The sequence below is a fragment of the Topomyia yanbarensis genome, chromosome 3 (genome assembly GCF_030247195.1).
Source record: "Topomyia yanbarensis strain Yona2022 chromosome 3, ASM3024719v1, whole genome shotgun sequence".
In the NCBI taxonomy this organism is placed as follows: domain Eukaryota; kingdom Metazoa; phylum Arthropoda; class Insecta; order Diptera; family Culicidae; genus Topomyia; species Topomyia yanbarensis.
The window spans coordinates 253,855,857-253,877,477 of record NC_080672.1 but is presented as its reverse complement, the minus strand read 5'-3'; the positions used below and the strand labels follow the sequence as shown (position 1 = coordinate 253,877,477).

The window sequence follows — 21,621 nt, the reverse complement described above, 5'->3', positions numbered from 1 at the left end:
AACATTTCCAATCACACTTTTGAAAAGGGATTTTTAAACTTTTATCAGATTTTACGAAAATAACAATGAAGATTTTTCCGTCGACGGTCCCTGATCTAATGAACCACTGAATATTTGCTACATCTGCGGATCGCTTTCCAAACAAGGATATTGTCTCAAATTTCGACATATTCTGCTTTCACGTTCTGTACAACTCCCTTGTGCATGTTCCAACATTGCTCTGGTTACTGGTCCTTTTCGGTGCTTTTCAAACTTTCTGTACGTGTTGTACGTACGTTTCATTGTTTTTGCTCAAAATAAATTGAAACTTGAATCGAATTGTTGGATTGACGTTTGAATTGGTTCAACATCGTTCTGGGCATGCAATGCCTTGTTTTCTACCGCTACTATCACTCCGTTTGGTTATCTGATGCTCTCTAAACGGCTTGTTCACACGGGATATGGTACAATGTGAGAATCCGAGCTGCTAACGTTCCATTCTTACCCACACGCTAAAGTTTTATATACAATTGAGTGCAACTATTGTTTTTAAATATAGGCCTCAGGGTGATTTTATATTCATACGAAGTTCGGGGCCCCAAAAATCCCGGGACTCCTGGCCCTGGCAAAGTGTACCCATGCGTAAAGATGTCACTTTTGCGTTACTTTTACGATGATATCAGATATTGTTCATAATGTTAGCCTGTACTTTCTTGCCACCACTCAGGCATTTCGTCGCTGTTGTGCTATCCTATGACAAGCCCATTTAGCTCATTTCGAGAAAAACGATTTTTAAAGTTTGAGATTGAATATCTTGAAAATTATAAATGGTATAAACAATTCAATGAAGACAATTGATGCTTCAATCTATTCTTTATAAATCTCTTAAATATTATGAAGATCGGTAGACTATGTTGCGAGTTTTGACTATAAATGTAAACAAAAGTCGTATTCACACGTGTCATAACCGTGCATGGAAAATTTTCCATAGAAAAAAATCATCAATTATTAACTTTTATTCATATCCTTGATTTAGTTTGGCCTATACACAATGGGTGAGATGCATTTTGAAGGAAATAAGTTAGAGAATCTAGCAAAAATAGTTATTTTTGGTTACAGTGTTGCCAAATATGCTATATTTCCAGTTTAAAACTAAAACTACATTTTTCTCACAATTCGTGTAATTTTGTTTTGAAAGTTATTATGCCATTGTGTTCTTTAGAGAGTTTTACACATAAAAACATCTTATATATCAAGATACCATGAGTTAATCCCTAGACACAGTCATTTGAAGCAAAAAATTCAAAATTTCTCATTATGTTTTTTGCTATATCTCAGTAAACAAGCAGAATATCAAAATTCTGTAAACGCCACATTGTAGAGATTTTTTAGACACGTGATGTGGCATATCTAACTCAGTTTACCCCAAAATGGCGTTTGTCATAAGATAGCACAACAGCGACGATTTGTTCTCAGTGGGTTTATTGGGTTGTATTGGGAATACAGATAGGTATCAGATCACATAATTTTGATTCCGACATACATGAACAGTAAGAAGTATGTACAGAGTAGTTTTGTTTGAAAATCCTAGTCAATACCCCAGTAGAGATGTTCACAGGGTCATTGAAATTAAAAATGAATGGAAAATGTTTGAGCAGCTCGGCTGTTTGAATGAATGATGCAACTAACAACTCCGAATTGAACATAGTAGGGCATGATTTGAGATTTGTTCCACCTTGAAGTTTAAACAAACCTGTTGATAATTAGCCGCTCTGATCTAAGCAGCTCATGTCTGAGATTCTCGTTGGAAATTCTAAGCCCAATAACTTTGTCGAAGAAATTGCTTAAAAAAAATTATTGAAGTGATATCTGACAGATTGTGACATAGGGCCAAATACACTAATGCACAAACCCATTTAAAGTACAGAAAGGAATTATAACTGTTAGTCCTTGGTTATTACAGAGCGCCAATCTAATAGAAATTTCGGAACTTTGGGCATCTTGATATAAAGTCAGCACGACTGTGAAGACATTCGACGAAAAAATGGGTGTGTATAAATGATTGGCAGACTGCAATTTTTATTAAAACTTTTATTCGCAGACCGCTAGCGCTGCGATAAAATGGGACTAACATTTTCAAATCAATCCAATGTAATGTATAATTAGAAAAGGTCCAATCACACTATTCATGTGATGAGAATTAAAGAAACTAAAGCGTTATCAAAAACTGAAATAATGCGCAGCGGATGGATCGAATGTCCCTATAATAGTATAACAATCTCATACAATGGCATTTCGGTTAAATTAATCCTCCGGATATTATCAAACATCATAACTGTCTAATTTGGCGCTTAAGCACTACAGCACAACGGCTCAATCGCGCGGAAAGATAAATTTATGCTAATTATAATTCTATATGATAACGTATGCCATAAAGCGTTATTAATCATGCGGGCTCTAAAACGTGTAGCTAATTGTGCAAAATTGAAATTAATGCAATTATTTACACACGCTCGCACTCCGTGATAGTCCGATCCTAATGTTTTCTTCCTCTCTTGTTTCTATCTCGTTTCAGCTAAATGAATGTATCAAAAGTTTTAAATTATGGAAAATTTATTGCATATTTTAAAATTATTAAAACAAACAACAAATGTGAAAACAAGCAAAATTGCCATCCACTTTCCAACCTATACAGTATGTATGTATGTACACACCAACAGACACAAGCAGACAAACACGCGCATACACAAAAAACGCCTCTAGATAAAACAGTAGCAGAATAATGGACAGCAGCAGTGGTCGGAATCGGAATAAAAAGCCGGTCGGCAGCCGTCAACCGAGAACCGGCTCATCATGTGTGCACACAGTAGGCGTTGGGGGAAGCAAGTGGTAGCCGATCTATATGCATTATTAACTAGCGAACAATAGTGATGACACGTACATAGATTCAAAAACACACATACGCACTCACACATACACACATACACACACATCAACAGGATAAAAATTCTACCGGAATCGACAAACCCAGTGTGAGGCAAATAAACAGGCAAAGTGTCCGTGCGGGAATATGAAGAGTGGGAAGTTCTGTCATCTTTATTTGCTCAGTTACCCCCCAGTCCTTACGCTGGCACCGTTTTTGAGGCATGAACTGAACAGGGAAAGAAAACAAAAGCAAAGCTTATGATATTGAATAAATTTTTGGTGAAGGCAGGCATCGGAAAACTGCAACATACCTATAACATACAAACTGATGTAGAAACATAGGCTAATTACGTGCTGCTGATAGAAAACAGGCTAGTCGGTTCTCTCACATCGAAACGATTGCATGACACACAGCAACGGTAGCCGACAGGTTGAGAAATTGCTCCTCGGGGAATTGGCAGCAAAAATAGTGTTTTATATTCCGAAGGTTGTTGGACATCTTATGTTGCTAGGCTTTGTTTCAGCCGATGTTGTATGAATGATTTGCGATTTTTTTACTAAAAGTATTTTGCAAAATTAATACTCCACTACTGTACAACACCCATTCTGGTGTCTTAATATATTACCTATTTTGTACAAAAGCAGCTGCTTCGTATAAGTACCGGTTGCCACTGCGTGTCGTTTATCTCATAAACCACAAATTACTCAAATATAACAATTATTAATGGGTATGCATGCAAGTAGTACAAGCCTTATTTCCAGTTATATCCTTTAAATGCTCCGTTTTCGCATATACCCACCTGTTCAGAAATCTGTTTCGAATTGAGTATGTGGATTCTGAAACGAACAAGCAGAGCATTATCACCACTTCATAATGGGGCACATTAAAATTTGTATTCCGTGCACTCGAATAATAATTGTTGTGCTGCTACTGACGGCAATTTGCCATCGAAATTTAAACCATGCTCCTTTACTACACCGTGCCTGTCTCTCTGTTTCACAGGAATGGTAACGATTCGCAACACAAATTATAACTTCCATGATCGTTGTATACAGTGCTTTATTCCGTACTCGATTCAGAAGAGAAAATTAATTCAAGAGCAACCGATTCATTCCAGCCAGGATGAGCCACTGAATACAGTGGATGAGAGGACCTAGTTGATGTATTTAGTTAAAATTTTTATGCGTTCAGTTTTGTTTCATAATTTGATGTCGTGATACCCGATAAAATGTACAGAAGCGCTCTCGTCGTGTGCTCGAGAGTCGAGATTATGCTGGAAGTTGTTGTAGCATGAAACTTTTGAGGGGGATTATTTTTTTGCTATTCTGTTCGCTGGTGACACAATCTGATGCTGAGAGATTCGCCCTTATGAACGCTGGAAAACTGTAAAAAGCTGGACATGTGTGTTACATTGGTTTTCCAACTTCACTTGACTGAATGCACTTTTTTAAAACTCCGGTTCAAATGACTTGTTCCTGAAAAATGTTCCAAATTTAATGCCTTTGAAGAATGCTAGAAAGCTGAAACGTTTGCTCACAACACAACAAGCGTTCAAGTTTGCGTTTTGAGCAGAAATCAAGAAATGGATTGAGTTATCAGAAAGAATTTTTTGACGGGTTATCGACCCTATACTTACAATTATCGTTGAGTCATGGTTTTTCTCAAGCCATTCGATTGATTGCTTAAGCGATAACTAAATTATGAAAGCATTGGGAAGTAGCTAAAAAATGTCAGGAAAAAAATCTCGAAATAATGTGCTTTCCATCCATTCTAGATGCCAACGCATTTCCATATGTACACTCTTAGAAAAAATGAAAATTACATTTGACGTAAACAACGTAAAGACGTATTTTTCCATCCGATATTAGGATTTTACATGTTATGATATTGTGACTCTTTTGATTAAATATTGTGACTCTTTTGATGTAAAACTTAGGCTGAATGACCTAGGAAAAGCCGAACATCTCACTTTTTTACATGTAATTACATGTAAATTTATGTGAATTGGGACGCTCCTTTTATGTGCGTCTGGCAAGACGTGAAGTTACACGACTTTTTTTTGCTGTGTATAGCCAGGGACGGCGTTCATTGTTCGTATGTCTTTCTTCTCCATCTCAGCTCATATAATCCAGCTCATTTCGGTTCGACAAACTGGTTACACCAACATAGACATTCAATTCATTATCAATTAACACGGTTTGAAGCGTTCAAGAATCTCTAAATACTAGATTGAATTAGCATTTTATGCAGAGCAGCTTTTGTGGTCATCTAAAGCAAGCATGTCGGTCGATGCCGCTTTTTGTTTTCTAATGACGATAACTGGATTTTACGCTGATTAGGGCGTTATTAATGCCAGATGATCAGGAGACTTACTCAGAAGTAAGGAACGATGATCTGTCCTGTGCGCCTATCGCGAATGGAGATTTTTTTTTTAATTTTAACCAAACGACTGGTTAATTGTTTGTTTTTTACTAGTGATAGTATAGCATATTCTACCCATGATCACATATTTGAAGGGGAAACTCGGTTTCCAACGAACAGGTTTAGCAGTTCCCTCAAAACGGAACAGCCGGAACTAACCGTAGGGACAATGCGATGCAGTCGCGGCGTTACTAAAAGCATCGCCCCATTTTATATTACTGTTTCACCGAACCCAAAGGTTTCGTAAGGATGTCTGCAGTCATGTCCTCGGTAGCACAGTATTGTAGAACAGTTTAACGACAAGATTGTTGGTGTAGTGGAGCCTGGTGTCTATATGCTCTGGACTTGACTTCAGTCTCCATAAAATCGGTACAACTACAATTATCCTCCATTACGAAAGTTGGTTTCGTTGTTGTGCTCCCATCTCATCAAGTAGCTATCTGAGTCAGACCAACTCACGGCACGCCATGTATTCGACCTCCGTGCTGGACAAAGAAACGCTGGTTTGTTTGCGACTTGCACAGAAAATTGTAGCCTTTCCCAGTTGGAACAGATACCCGGATCGCTACTCCAATCGCAGTACCCAGTAAGTACTAAACCGTCGCTCTTCTCAGCTTCGACTTGTAGCTACGAGTCTTAAGCAGGTATCTCACAACACGTTTTAGTTCAACTCAGTCGGTTTGCTAAACCTGTCTGCTTAGAATCGATACACTCGCCGCAATTTCCGGACGCATATTCACTGCAATATATAGCAGCGCTTCCACCATACTGTGATCTTGCCTGTTCGTATCCATCTACGAACTATTCACTCGACTACGGTGGTATGCAGAATCGAGAGGAATATTCGAATCTTTCGCATTTACTAGACCAAATCGTTGCGCAAGTACATTAATAAACACGTTCTGATCCATCCTTCCTCATCTTTGGTTACTCTTAAACCGAGAAATTGACTAGCTTCTACCAATGACGTCAAGTTGTGCTTGTCACCACGATTATGTCATCGACATAGATTAAAAGGTAAACGAATTCACCATCAGGCAGTCTTTACACATACATACATGGATCTGATACTGATTGTGTGAAACCAAGGACCTTCAACATCGTGCTGAAAATCTCGTTCCACACCCGCGCGACTTGCCTCAAGCCATAAAGCCTATGCTCGAGCTGACACACGAACTTCTCCTTTCCAGGAACACCAAAACCTTTAGGTTGCTGTATGTATGCTTCTTCCATGAGCTTTTCATGCAGCTAAACACTCTTAACATCCAGATGATGAACGAAAAACTTCATTTCACCATCAACCGTTAGGAGAATCCGTAACTTCGCAAAGACGGCGTCAAACCAACCCCGAATTTCTGCGAGAACCCTCTCGTTACAAGCCGGGCTTTGAAACGACACACATTTCTAACTCTGTCATGCTTTTTCTTATTCCTGTATTACCACTTCCTACCAACCGCCTTGGTAGTACACCTCTGGTGCTTCGCTTTTGATCGCGCACTGGCGCTTCCGTTTGGTCGAGTTGCTCCTGTTCATTATCCCACCCGAAAAAAATCTTCTTCCTTTGAATTATCCTGGTATCTTGCCTACACAGGACCAGTAGCCTTTCTTCGATTCTTGGTAACGTCGGTTGTGATCTCAACTTCAACATGTTCTTCTGGTGGGGAGCACCCACCCGACTTTGGTGACTCCTCCTGAAGCTCCGCAAATCGAGTATCGCGACCTTTCTATCATTGCAGTGGCCCAGGTACAACAGTTTCTTCGCATTACTGTTCAAGTTAGATCGCTTAGCATCGGGGATGTGAACGAATGCTGTGCAACCAAACACCTTTAAATGAGCTAGTGTTGGTTTCTTAACATACAACCTTTTGTACGGTGTTCTATATACGGCATGAAGTGGCATTCTATTCTATTAGTACGCAGCTGTAGTATTCGCTAGCGAACTGCAAATTGATGCTATTTATATGAATCTACCCTATGGCCTTCGACAACATCAGTCATGATATCGCAATAGCCAAGCTAGACAAACTCGTTATTCATGGACAAGTCCATGTTGTTTTCAGTCCTATCTCGATTGAAGGAAACTCATCGTCAGCATTAATGCTATGCTTAATTCTATGTTGACAACATGAAGATTTATTGATGGATACGGGATCCAAGAAATGCCGAAAGTCTAACCAGTTTCAGTATGTGTGGTAATCTGAACAGAACAATTAATTGTTTTTTTTTACTCAGCTCAAACGTCACGTTTGCAGGGAAATATCGTCCGGTCCAGTTCACTTACCATTTGTGCGACTCGAGCATTCCAAGACTCTCTCACGTCAAGGATCCAGGAGACAACGTGGCTTTGGCACTAACATTCAAACCACAAAAATTGTGGATATGGCATCTAAGGGTTAATCTTCCGGATAGCATAAAATTGGTACGTTCAACACTAGAATATTGTTCTGCTGTTTGAGTTGACAGAATCGAGGCTGTCTAATGCTTTGCTCTTCGTCATCTCATGATAAAACGGATTTCAACTACTACCGAGCTACGAATGAATGCTCTTGAACCCTATTCATCCCTGATTTACTGTCTGCCAGAGTAAGTTGATTTTAAATTCTCGAACGCATGGTTTTTTTCAAGCCCTTATTCGAACTCTATGATATACATTTCACCGGCGACTAGCTTCCAAGAGAACCAATTACGGTCGCCACAGAGCTGTTGTCAGACTGCAACGTGTTTCCAACAGTGTTACAGTCTGAATCAGCTTCGTGATAAAGCAAAAAAGTTTAATGTTTTACATTAGTAAGTTGTTAATAGTACGGTATGTGCTATATCAACTAGGCTTGAGGCTATTCAATTGTGAAGCATGTGGTGTTTTCAGAACTAATGTACATCATTGCAATACAGCAGAAACATGAATGGTCCCAAGTGGTTTCTTTGGGTTATAGGACAAAAAGGTTGGTGCCTGGAAATCTCCAATGACAATCGCTACCTTTCGGTTTGTGGGGTAGTTTAAAATCTCTTGAAAACACAACCGCACATTCCAAAATTCCCGATTTTTGCTAGTGTGATGTAACTTTATCGAACGCGCAGATAGTTTGGTGTAAAAATCTTCCTTCTAACCACGACATTCCATATTATCTGTCGAACCCTGTTAATCGTCACATAGGTACTGTTTGCAGTACAACTTCGAGATGCTTGCTAAACTTATTCCAAAATGGATTCTATGGACGAGATCTTCTAAAGACTTCAGATCTACCATACATCGGGAAAACCTTTGAAAGATTGGTTAATCGCAGGCTGGTTGCGATTCCCGAGCAACGGAAGGTATTAGATCAACGTCAGTTGACATATTGAAAGGGCGCAGGCACCGGTATCTATCTTGGTTCTCTTGGAGAACCCCTTGGGCAAGCAATAGAGGATGGATTCCGCGCCGGTTGTACGGCGCTTGATATCGGCAAAGGATACAATACTGTTTAGCGCGAGGAGTTCTTCGGCAGCTTCATTACCTTGGATATTATATTCGATTATTATTCGACAATCGCAGTTTTCAAAATAGTATCTGTAGCAGTACATCTGATATTTGTATAGTGAAAAATGCATTCATCCAAGGTTCGGTATCAGCCGTAATGTTCTTTTTATTGAGCTTGCGAACCCCTGTTAGCGGTTCTCCTGAAGGAAGTGTGCGTATTACTTATAACCGTACTTCAAACGGATCCATTGTCTCGTTGAAGAAAGAGTCCAGGATACTCGGGATAACGATGAATCATATACCCAATATTCATTCTGTACTTTCGAAAATTCAAAAAAGTGTGAGAAACCGAAAATACACGATTGACGAGAAATTTCCTGGTTCTTCTATGCCTCCGCGGGCACGCCTTCACCATTCATAGTACTCAACGTCCCCTAGCATCGAAATCTCGGTTTGCCGAAGCGAGTGCGGCGCCCGTAATCGATAACCTCTCATCACCATATGCTGGGCCACAGGACGTATGCGGGATCCCTGGCAACGAAAACGCCGACCTACTCGCAACGCTCGGGAGCTTCGCGCGATCGTATATAATTTCATTATACTTTTCCTAACTCCATTCGGGACGCACTGGTTAACGATTTCACGAGGTAAGAAGTCCTTCTGTTATCTCCTAAGCAAGTCAATCTTTTTGATGCCATCTAACCCCTAGTTTATCGCCCAACTCTGACAATCACCGAGTATAGTTTGAAAAATTGGTTCCTAAACTAAAAAGGGTTTGACGCTTTGGAAAAAAATTAAATTTCGAATATGCTGGGAACATTGTTTGCGTACCATTGTTTTATGCACAACAAAAAGGGTATTTTTAGAGTCGTCAAAATGTAAAACAATATTACATCCGCTAATTGATTCGTGAAGAGTTTGCTTCACGACGGCCTCCTCTGAAAGATGCGAACAGGTACTATAAGTTTAGTGCAGTAGTAGATCGTTGCACATATGTATGTGTATAAGAGTACCTATCTAGTTACGTTCTAATAGAACTCTCATTATGATGAAATTTTCTGCTGCCAATTCACCGAGACTGCATTTTATCGTAGGTTATAATTCTTTCCCACTCTAGAGGCAATTTTCCCAAAAATGGTTTTTACATTACAAACCAATCTAATGCTCCGAAAACAACGCCTGCTTCGTTTTGCAGTATGTATTTCAGTTTAGGTTCCTATAGATATGCAACGTGCAATACGATTACGCATACCAAGCCAGAAAGCGCCATAACATATTCTATTATTAGAGCAACAGCAACTCTCCCCTAAAGAAACAAAAAATCTCGGTTTTAAAACAAACGCCTCAGTAAACTAGATCTGCACAGGTTTAAGGTAAGCACAGGTATTGTTGGTTAACTTGAAACCGTCCATATCGAATGATCCGGTGAGTTTTGCAGTGAGGCAGCAGCAGCAGCAGCAGTGCTTTTCACTTAGCGGGATCAAGTTTTGCACTAACACTGGCAAACTCACACTCTCACACAGATACACAGATAGAAACACACAGGCGCACGCACATACGATTCTAGCTTCCCCATGTTTAAGTAAAACACCGACAAAGATGAAACTTTTCAACAATTGTTTAGGAAATTTGACGAAAAAACGTTTTCCGAAACAATGGTGATTGTGTTAATCGAGTTCTAAGTTGTAGATTTTAGTTACTTTACAAAGTAGCGAGCAGAGAGAAAATATAGTCGAAAGATGTAAAATCAAAATAATTTTGTGATACAAGTAAAAGGATGTAAACGAGTAATAGCTATTCTTTTATTCATAATAAACAAAACGCGGTGAGAGGAACGGTTAAGCCACTCGCCATTAAACACGATTTCCTTTTAATTAATCATTAGTTTTAATATATGATTTTTATTTTATATACGATTACCCCACGTTTGGAGAAAAGATTTTGATTGTGTTTGTTTTTATTGAAATGAATTCGTTGCTCATTGTTTGTGAGAGGCAGACTACGTTTTTTGTTTTTTTGACACACCTAGACGTAACACTAGCGCGTAAGTGGTAAGCAAGTCTAACAAAAATGAAAAGTGTAAAAATACATCAAATTGGAATTTAACATTAAATTTAATAGCATCAAGCGGTAATTATATCAGTACTAACATTGTTTGCAAGGAGAACACAGAAAAAAATAATGTAAAACATAAACAGCAAGAAGGGAAGCGCGGTAATTCAACGTCAGCTAAAAAGTATTGAAAATGCAAATGCTAAACAATAGGGAAAAACTGAACTTAGTATATATATTTATATGACCGGTACATTAATTTGATATTAAAGTGGCAAAAAACTGACGCCGATATCCAACACATTTAAAGCAAACCCCCCGAGCAGAAAGGAGGAGAAAAATGAAGGAGGAGTTAGAATCGTAGTTAATAAAATTGTGTGACACGTTGCAGAAGGAAACGAAAAGTAGTACACGGAGTGCAAAACTCATCGCAAACAGGAAACAAAGCGACTCGATGGGTCTTCGGGTGGAAGTGAGAGGTAGTGGAGGAAAATCTCGTTACCAACGCTTGACATTGCTGTGACGCGCTTTGCGGTGATGGGATGTGGAAGGATATTCATAAGCCATGCCCTCAGATCGTTTGCGGTGTTGTATGAGGTAGTGGGTGGATGCTGCCAACAGTCAGTGGAATACTGTTTTCGAGAAATGAACAAGTTTCCAGACCGTTTGAAAACAAGGTCATTAGACGGTTGTACACGAACAGATTAAACATGTGCATTTATGTATAGATTTATTAGGATGCACGACATAGTTTGACTTTGGATGAGAATTTCCAGACTTCGATTATTTTTGAAACAATTGTCGACACAGTTGCGTTGCCACTGTGTCGCTGATGTCATTGCACATGTTTCCAGCTATGATTGACACCACGTGGTTAATGGATGTTTCGGCAGCTACACGAACTGTCAGTGGTTACTTAGATTTCCACACTGCATGTCCAATGACTGATGGTTAGCGCATATATTTCTTGTTCTTGGAAATACTCTTATGTTTAATGCATAACTCATTTCAACCACTTAAGTTTCAATGACAACTGCCCCAATGGGTGTTGGACATACCGCATATAGCACAAACACTATTTTCACAACAATGACGCGAAATGTGCATGGGATAAACAGATTAGATGTACAGCTTTCCTTCCATCCAAGAATAGGGGAAAAAAGGATTGGTCGAATGATGCAAACAAATGTAGCTATACGTATAGAGAATAGAAGAACTATAACCTAACTATAACAGTAAACAGTTGGAAAGAGAGGTAAATAAAATTATATACATATAAAATCACAAAAAACGACACAGACACAAGTGGGAGTAAATATTTGAAAAACATATGCTTAAGTTTGTGAAAATAAAAAAAAAAAAAGAGAAACAATCGTAATCGTGTTTAAATGTGAATACTTACAGTGGAAATTAAAGCAAAACAAACAGCCACAGTGTGTACACAATGAATAGTGTGTATATGTACACATAACTTAGCAGTATAAACTTTTCTGTTAAACGATCATCCTATATAGAAAAAAAAACAAGTGAAGACAAACAGATATTTAGCGTACTTAAGTGAACAGACTAAGAGTAATTAAAGAAAACCAGGACAAACAAAAATCTATAGTAAATAACAATTAAAATCCGAAAAATTTACTCATCGTAAGAAAATGCTGCTTTAACAATCTTTCTAGCATTAAACAAGGATCAAGAAAAATAACTGAAAACATTATATCACGCATCATGCAAACAAAAGACGTCGAAAGGCCAACAAACGTTTGCTTGCGATCTTATCGTCTCTCATTTTTCTTTTTATGAATTCAATTGTTCTATCCATCGTTGTTTCGGAAGAGAAAGAAAAAAAAAGAAAATCAATATTTTTCAATCTTTAGTGCCCTCGTCACTCGACATAAATTAATTACTCCCGAACAACTAAATCTGTAAACCTTCATTTCAAGGAACGACATTTTCCGGTAGTGCGTCAAGCCTCTCCAGATTTGATCAGCTAGATCGATTGATTAATGGAAACAGTTTGTTTCAGGCTACAGAGCTAACTTTGCATTTGTTCCACTCCGAACGACAGCGACGAGGTTTAGTTTTTAAAGCTAATTGATATTTTCGGATGCCACTAACCGGTCCCTGTAATATTCTGTCACTCTTATTTCGAGGAAGAAAGTTTCAATAAAAAATGAATCACATTTGTAGTTGTTTAATATTGAATGAAAGAAAAAGTTTCTATTTGATACCGTGTCTTTTTATCATTCCCGATTATTCAAGATGATGTGAGTAAATTGTAACATTTCAGATGTTTTTAATCAAACTTTTTCAACGATTCACAATTTTCTTGATTCAATTGATGTGTATATCAAGAGTTTGTGATGTATTTCCGGGTGTACGGAATCAAACTGCATCTCAAGAAAAGGTTCGTCGAAATTCACCCATTCAATCGTCTGTTTTCAAACTTTTTGGGCATGAAAAAAAATATTATTAAACTTTTTTCATGTTTGTTTTATTCAATTTAACAGCCATGTCTAAATGCATGCAACTTCCTCTTAACACTGCTGATAAAATCTTGTACAGCGTAATTATTTTTGTGCAGGCTAACTTGTTGCCTTTCTCATATAGAAAGGTTATGCAATCACTCTGAAAATCAACAACCTTATCCCGGCCCGGCGCAAATTTGTTTTGACCTTTAAAGGTAGGAGTATGCGGTGAGGGGTTGAACCCCCCCTCCTCCCCACATTATACACCCTTCCCTGAACCCCCTCAAGTCACCCCCATGTATGAGTCAAGTCATGTGTGACTGAACGTTTAACAAGGCTCTACGGTAGAAGCGACTCTATTGCTGGTATCGCAGGGTCGGCTAGCTACCGGGTAATCAAGGGCTACGCGGATCAAGAACAAAGATCTAAGAACATTCACTTTTTTATCACAGTTTTTATTGAGGTGTATTTGTAGTGTGTGGGTGTGGGATGTTATTAATAATTTGTGTCTAATTGTGGCGTGTACACTACTCTATCACTCAACGTACCGTACTGTTGCTGCTTCCGTTGATGAGCGTCGCGACGCTGACGAAGCCAACGGGCGAAATCCCCTCACGGACATTGGCGAAACTGGCCGGATGAAGGCCCCGGTACGATGGTGATCCAGATGGCAGTTGGACGGACCAGCGGGCGTTGCTGGCTTGGATCCAGGCAGGCATCTTCCCTCCTTGGGGAGCATCGGCGTGACCGCGGCTAACCGCAATGGCCACCACCGAGAGGGGACCCTCCTTTTCGATTAGGGCCTTTGCCCGAGGGTACGTAACGATGGCGCGCAGCGCTGGATGACGTACGGTAATCCTTTACGAGTTAGGCACGGAATCCTCCCGGATTCACGAGCCGAACCGTGTGCTGAACGATCTGAAGTCGCGCTAAGAGGTCCTGGTGAAGATATTTGGAGCACAAGGTTACTAAATAATATGATCGCTCCTTCATGGTAAAATACTAAATTACCTGAACGATCGCAACACTTTTTAAAACTTTCTTCCCGCCCCGAAGAGGGAGGGGGTATAATAAACTTCACCAGTGAGAACCGAACTGAAGCACACGGACGCCTGATTTTTAAAGAGGTCAGAGTTTTTTTTTTTTTTTTTTTTTTTTTTTTTTTTTTTTTTTTATTTCAATTATAGAGGTTTTAACCTTAAGGTCATTCGCCTCTTCGGGTTAGAAAAATCTCTTAGGAAAAATTTCTAACCCTATGTGCGGGGTCGGGACTCGAACCCAGGTGCGCTGCGTACAAGGCAATCGATTTACCAATACGCTACGCCCACTCCCAGGTCAGAGTTATGCACTACTGGCCCTTTTATAAAATTCTGTTTAATTTCCCTCCAAAATATTATCCGAAAACCATTTATAATTTTCAGTATCTCGCGTCTCCATATGAGGTGGTTCACTTACACTGACGCAAATCAACTTAAGAATTTCATAAGTCGCAACTTATGAAGCTACACAATTTTGATTTCATTGAATGCTTATGCATTTCATAAGTTCGCCCTATGGAATTTATAGACGTATGTAATGATGTTCATAATCGTATTATTGTGCAAATGTCATAATTTTACCATATGAAATCAGTGAAAATAGGAAACTAGGCATTTTTGGAAGTTGATTAAATTTAATGTTCTTTTTTTCAAATTTGGAGAAATGTGAGTAAATATTCTTCGTAACGCATTGCTCCATATTTTACATTACTTTCATAAGAAATGTATTGAATTTTCTCAAACCTTCAAGACTTCTTTTCCGTTCATTTACAGCTTATTGGAAATATTTTGAGACAGCACAAACTCATCAAAACATCAAACTAGAGATAAGTCTTCCTTATTCATGTGAATTAATTCGTTTAAATAAAAAATATATGTTATAAAATTAAAAATATGATGCTGAGTTAATATTTTCTCGAACTAGCGCCATATAATATATCTATGGATTTCATAACATCTCATTTATTAAATTTATATTCAAGCATGATGATTTACATAAGCACAGTAGCATGAAAGGTATAAAGATGGCTTAAAAATTTCATTAGCATGACTTATGAAAATTCTAAGTGACTCGATGGCCATTTTTTCCTCCGAGTCATAAGTCAAACTTATGATTTTCATATAGGATACTTGTGGCGCCGAATCATAAGTGATTCTTATGGAATTCATTAGTTATTTTATCTCGGTGTACTCATTGAGACGAACTGACAGCTTACAGCAGTACGCACCCTTTCACTACCCTGCTTGCTGTTTTTGTGTATTTAGTACTAAACACCTGAAGGTTCTACAAACAAACAAATAATATTTACAACAAAAACCTAAGCAATGGAACCAACGGTTACACATGTCCCTCCCACCATGTAGCCACCTCCCCTCAAAGCCCCCTAACAGATCCCTCTCAAACGTCCACCTTATATACCCTCTTCAAAACCGCCTCTCTCTCATCACAATCACCACCATTTAATAGGCATACCAATATAGGCTGGGAGTGGTTCGCTTGTAGGTTATTTATCCTCTTCACACACACACACCTCCATGATAAAATAGGTTAGCCGAAAACGAAGACTGCCTATCAAGAAGACTGGCAACTCTGTCCAGAATCTGGAGACAGTAACAGCAAGGCCACTTGCGGGAAAAGGTGGTACTTCCCATAGTGATGCACACACACATATACACTTTTATATTAAGCTCACTACCTTCCTCCAATAGAGGCGCTGTAACCTCTGTCGCTTCTCGTTTGTATAGGGGAAGGAAAGAAGAGATTCTTCTTAATATGTAGTCTTCGCCGAAAGACAACATTGAGTTAATGCTAATTAACCCTCTAATTTGGGCATTTTGTTTCACTTCAAAAAACTTAAATAGTCTGTTTTTGTGATGAGAAAACCGAAAAACATATTGCCGGTTTATGCCAGTTACGGGTTTTTCAGTTAAATGAAATGATTTCCGTATGTTATCGCTTAACCTCAAGAACGACATGACGGATTGCATTGATTTTTGCGTTATGTTGTTGGTTACTTTCTGTGGAAGGTTTTCTGGAATAAAAATAAAATACTGAAATTTTCTTAATCCACCCATCAGTACAATTGTGCTTTTCTCATATATACACCTTTTGCTGGATATGTATAAAAATGAAATGGTTTCCTTGTATTATCGCATAAATCAAGAACGACATGACAGGTTTATTTGATTTTGAGTTATTTTCGATGGAAGGTTCTTTGGCAGGAAAACAAAATATTAATTTTTTTTTAATCCACCTATTTGTGCAATTGGTACTTTTTTAATGTAGGATTGTTTTCATTGTTTGCCATTATATGGAGTCTCGTAACAAAATGTCATTGGTGTGTTATTGGGTTCCAGTTTCTCCGCGACGGCACATTATGTTAAAAATTTCTACTTTATGAGAGAACTGACGACTGTTGGTGGAGTTCTTTTTAGGGGTTATGTTCGGCTTCCAGTCTTTGAAATATTTAACAAACGGAATATTTACTTTTCATCCGACGTTTCGGCGGCATGTATGGCGCCTTTCTCAAGCAATCTACAAAACGTTACACTTAGTCAAAATTACATTACAAGAAACATTGATTAACCTAAACACTTACTAAGCTAGTTACCGTGTTATCGTCAAGCACACCTTCGTATATTGGTGCAATTGTCATATTTAGCTGTTCTGAAGGTGAAATATGCAAGAAATATTATAGGTGGTAACGAAAAAATCTATTTTGTGTTTGCTGTTTCTGTATCCACTTTTGTTTTGATCACAGCGGTACTCATAATCAGTGATCGTGCCCCTCTCTAGTGTAAAACCCCTGCATACATGTTACTCATATTGTCTGTGTCAGTGCGTTTATATACTGTGTGTGGTGTGTTTACGTTTACGTGGCATGTTTCGAGTATAGCTAAATTTTGTCTCTTCCATGTGCTGTCCAATACCTCTACCCGATTGAAGTCAAAATCGTGGTGCTTCGTTACGCAGTGGTCTAGAAGTGCCGTCCTCTCACTCAATCTAGTCACTTCTTCGTCTTCCGCTTATAAACCACCAGTCCATAGCTCATGTAGTTTTTCACATTGGATCGATGATTGCATATTCTGGTTTTTAACTTGTTCGATGTCATGCCCACATAGCAAGCTGGGCTTTATTGTTTCATGCGCATTTTTTCCTTTTTTGTAGATGATCAGTCAGGGTGTTCCTTACTCACGGTAGCTCTTCTTGTTATCCGCGATAGAACTGCTCCCCGACTCAAGGTTTATCCATGCTCGGCCACCGGGCCTTACGTGATCTTCTACCGGGCCAAAGACACAAAGTGCAGATTTCTCGAGTTCTGATGAAACGATATTCGGCGTTACAGAAATATCGAAAATTCACCCTGCTAAGCTTTGGGTAGTGGTAAAGAGTTTGAATCAGGCAAACGCAATTACTGGCTGCGGGCCCTTTACGAATGAGTACAGAGTGTATATACTAAATAATGTGATGCATTAGCATTATGCGAAACACGGCTTACTCCAGAAATAGACCCCAACTTCCACGATTTTAATATTATTCACTTGGATCAAAATGGCTCTTACGGAGAAGTACTTTTGGGGTCAAAAAGCTATTTTTCAATCGAATCGACCTCCCCTCGGCACCAGGCATTGAAGTTGTTGCTTGCCAAACCAAAAATAAACCCAAAGACCTTTTCATTGCTTCCACCTATATCCCTCTAGAGCGTTAGTTAGCCACCGACGGCTTGGCGATATTGCGGAACTCCTCCCTGCACAAATGCTAGTTTTAAGGTGATTTTAACTTTCACGGTACAGCATGGGGTTGCCTTCATGACGATATTCGATCTACCTCACTCCATAAGCTTAGCGACAACTTCAATATGACCATTTTGAACACGGGATAAATGACACGGGTTCCTGCCCCTCCAGTGCGCCCGAACACCTTAGACTTGTCCCTCTGCTCGACATCGCTGCGGTTAGATTGCATGTGGAACGTAGTCTCTGATTCCCACGGCAGCGACCATCTACCAATCGTAACTAATTATGCTTACGGTTCAGGGCCACAGAGTAGAATCGATGTTTCGTATGACCTCACACGAAATATTGATTGGAAGAGCTACATGTCGATGTCCGGCAAAATCAAGTCCACACAAGAAGTTCCTCCAAAGGAATAATACGAATTCCTGGCTGGCTCGATTCTCGACACCGCGATACACCAACCAGATGCGAATTCTCGCGGACGACCTCCCAACCCATGGTGGGACGAAGAGTGCTCAGATATGTACGTGTAGAAGGCCGCTGCGTATAACACCTGCCGGGAAGACGGGCTACCCGCTAGCTATCGACATAGCTGTCGACATCACGATGTTAGAAACGCAAATGAAGAGTTTGATGAAAGCCAACAAACGTAGCTACTGGCGCCGGTTCGTTGACGGGCTAACGAGAGAAACATTGATGAGTACCCTTTGGAGCACGGTCCGACGCTTACGAAACCGAAACAGTACTAACGAGAACGTGAAATTTTCGATTTCGCGAAGAAGGCTCGTCCGCATTTCACCACAACACAGAAGATCTACCGCTCCGCGTCCCCTCACAACAACGCGAATGAAACACCGTTTTCGATGGTGGAGCTTGCTCTTTTGTCAAGTAACAATAAAGCTTCAGGGTCAGACAGAATCAAATTTAACTTATTTCTTGAGGATAACATTATTCCTCATGGCTAGAGGCAAATAAAGGCCACGCCGTCCAAAAACCGGGAAAACCTGCCTCCGATCACAGCTCGCATCGACCGATTGCAATGCTGTCCTGTATCCGAAAATTGTTCGAGAAAATAATCTTGTTTAACCTCGACAATTGGGTCGAAGCAAATGGCTAACTGTCAGATACACAATTTGGCTTTCGCAAAGGGATGAACGATTGTCTTGCGTTGCTCTCAACGGAAATTCAATTGGCCTATGCTAGCAAAGAGCACATGGCATCGGCTTTTTTGGATATTAAGGGGGCTTTTGAATCAGTTTCTATCAAAATTCTTTCTGAGAAGCTGCACCAGCATGGTCTTTCACCGACTCTAAACAACTTTTTGCTAAACTTGTTGCCTGAAAAACACATGCATTTTTCGCATGGTGATTTATCGACATCACGAATTAGCTACATAGTTGTTCCCCAGAGCTCATTTCTTAGCCCCCTACTCTACAACATTTACCTGAATAAGATTGACGAACGTTTTGTCGATTCCTGTGCACTAAGGCAGCTTGCAGATGACGGTGTGGTCTCTATCACAGATCCCAAAACGGTAGATTTGCAAGGACCATTGCAAGATACCTTGGACAATTTGTCTGTTTGGGCCCACCAACTGGGTAGCGAGTTCTCCACGGAGAAAACTGAGCTAGTCGTACTAATACAATGAGCCCAGAACTGCTGGCGGACGTCCTTCCACTGATAAATCGATATTGGTACTTCTCACGTCGATTTCTCATCCGATACAATATCTTGAACCGGTTAGTAATTGCAAATTTCGAGAGGCTTTATGTTCTTGTACTTCGATAACATAGCACAAAATATCAATCCTTCTTCATATTATCCCAACCGTGTCAATCCCCCCATGCTTCTGATTCAACTGTTTTCTTCGACACGAGATTTGTGGAATCCCGGATCACATACGTCCGAAAATGAACCCCAGCATCTATCTTAGTAAACTTCGAGAAGTCGACTAAAACAAGATATATTACACCGACGGGTCAAGCCTCGACCACTCCACTGGACTGAATGTACCCAATCAAAACCTCATCGCCTCACCCTCTCATTGTTCTTCAGTTTACGTCACAGAACTTGCTGCAATTCAGTATATCCTTGGGTTGCTCAATAGAAGCTCTCTGTTCAATGGCACCTAGAAAGCATCTTCTATATTTTCTGTGGAAAATATGGGAGATCCTGCGTGTTTTGTCTCTAAGATCGTGCAAGATTATTTTAGTTTGGGTTCCCTTGTATTGCCCTTGCTAGAAAATTGGCAGACACCTTCGAGCAATGGGAAATGGCTAAATTTTATCATTTCGACGCTCATCTCCGACGTATTGGGCTCGTGAATAACGGTATCTGCGCTTATGTCGACTGTTACCACAATATCGAACATATTGTCTGGACATGCGCCGATTACTGTTCTGCCAGAGCTCAACTATTGGGCTCCCTTCGGGCCCGAGATTGATCACCCAATGTCCCGGTTCGAGATGTTCTGACAAGCCGCGATCTCCTCTATATGTGTTCACTTCTGCTAGAGCTCCATCTGCACTTTTAGTAATTTTTTCACTTCCTCAATAGCTGGTCTTACGGGACATTTAGAAAAATGCACAGGAACATAATTTGCTGCAGCGGGGTTACTTTTTGCTGGGCATCGACACACATCTAACGAAACGGAATTTTTTGTTTCTGTTCAGGGCGAAAAGAGAAGACAGACAGACTTTTTTGGAACACCGCTCAATCGTATAGTACAAAGCTGCAAAAGCCGCATTCCAAACATAAACTTGTACAGATGCTTGTGGTTTACTCACAAGATTTTTTATGTGTGTGTGTAAAAATATATGAAATATTGGCAATAGAAACATCAAAAAATGCCAGCATCATTTCGTGTATCCTAAAATCTACAGATGTATAGCTAAAGATAAAAGGATGAGCTTTGCATTAGACCGCAAATCGATCCGAGTTTATGGTGAAAAGTTATTGTAATATAATGTTAGGTGCAGCCTTTTTCTCGCACATGCTTAAAATAGGACATTTTCAATAATACTTTTACTCGGTAAATAGCATTGTCCTGTAACCACCAATCATGCAACTTTGAACAAACTTGTTCGTAATAAAAAAACTGTACGGTCTTAAATTTTGAGGTTTGCAGAGCAACTGTGAACATTTTTGTTAAATTTTGATTTTCCATTTCCGATTGTCCATACATTTAACCATAGAACTATAGAAAAAAGCTCATAACGGGTGTTCAATAAAAAATGAGAATGATTTCAATACCTTTCTGTATTTAAAGTAAAGAGCCTAAATTTTTTTCTCTCCAAGAGAATCGTTCTCTGGACTCCCTAGAAATGGGCGGCATGTTTCTGTTCGATCGGGTGCTGTCAGTTCAATAAAAGATGGCGTCGAAACAGCAAGCACTCCGCGAGCGTGTTGTACGGTTTTACGAAACGCATGGTCATCGCGGAAAAAAGTTTACGGTAGACCACTTTCGAGACGAAAACGTGCCCGTGAGTACACTTTGGCGGATCCTGACATCCCTGAGCGTGAAGTGGAAGGCCGGTAGCGGCCGTC

The 21,621-nt window shown here is 39.6% G+C and overlaps 1 protein-coding gene across 5 annotated transcripts in view; it reads left to right on the top strand.

Annotated features, from left to right (window-relative positions):
• LOC131686740 (calsyntenin-1) overlaps positions 1-21,621 on the top strand; it is a 358,053-nt gene that overhangs the window by 315,638 nt on the left and 20,794 nt on the right. The window contains exon 7 of one of the 5 annotated variants that reach the window (XM_058970688.1): positions 2,555-13,015. The exons of the other annotated variants lie outside the window; for them this stretch is intronic. Coding sequence (XP_058826671.1) covers positions 2,555-2,558 — 4 coding nt within the window. The 3' untranslated portion in view covers positions 2,559-13,015. Of the gene's footprint in view, positions 1-2,554; positions 13,016-21,621 lie in introns of those variants that run through there. 5 annotated transcript variants of the gene reach the window in all.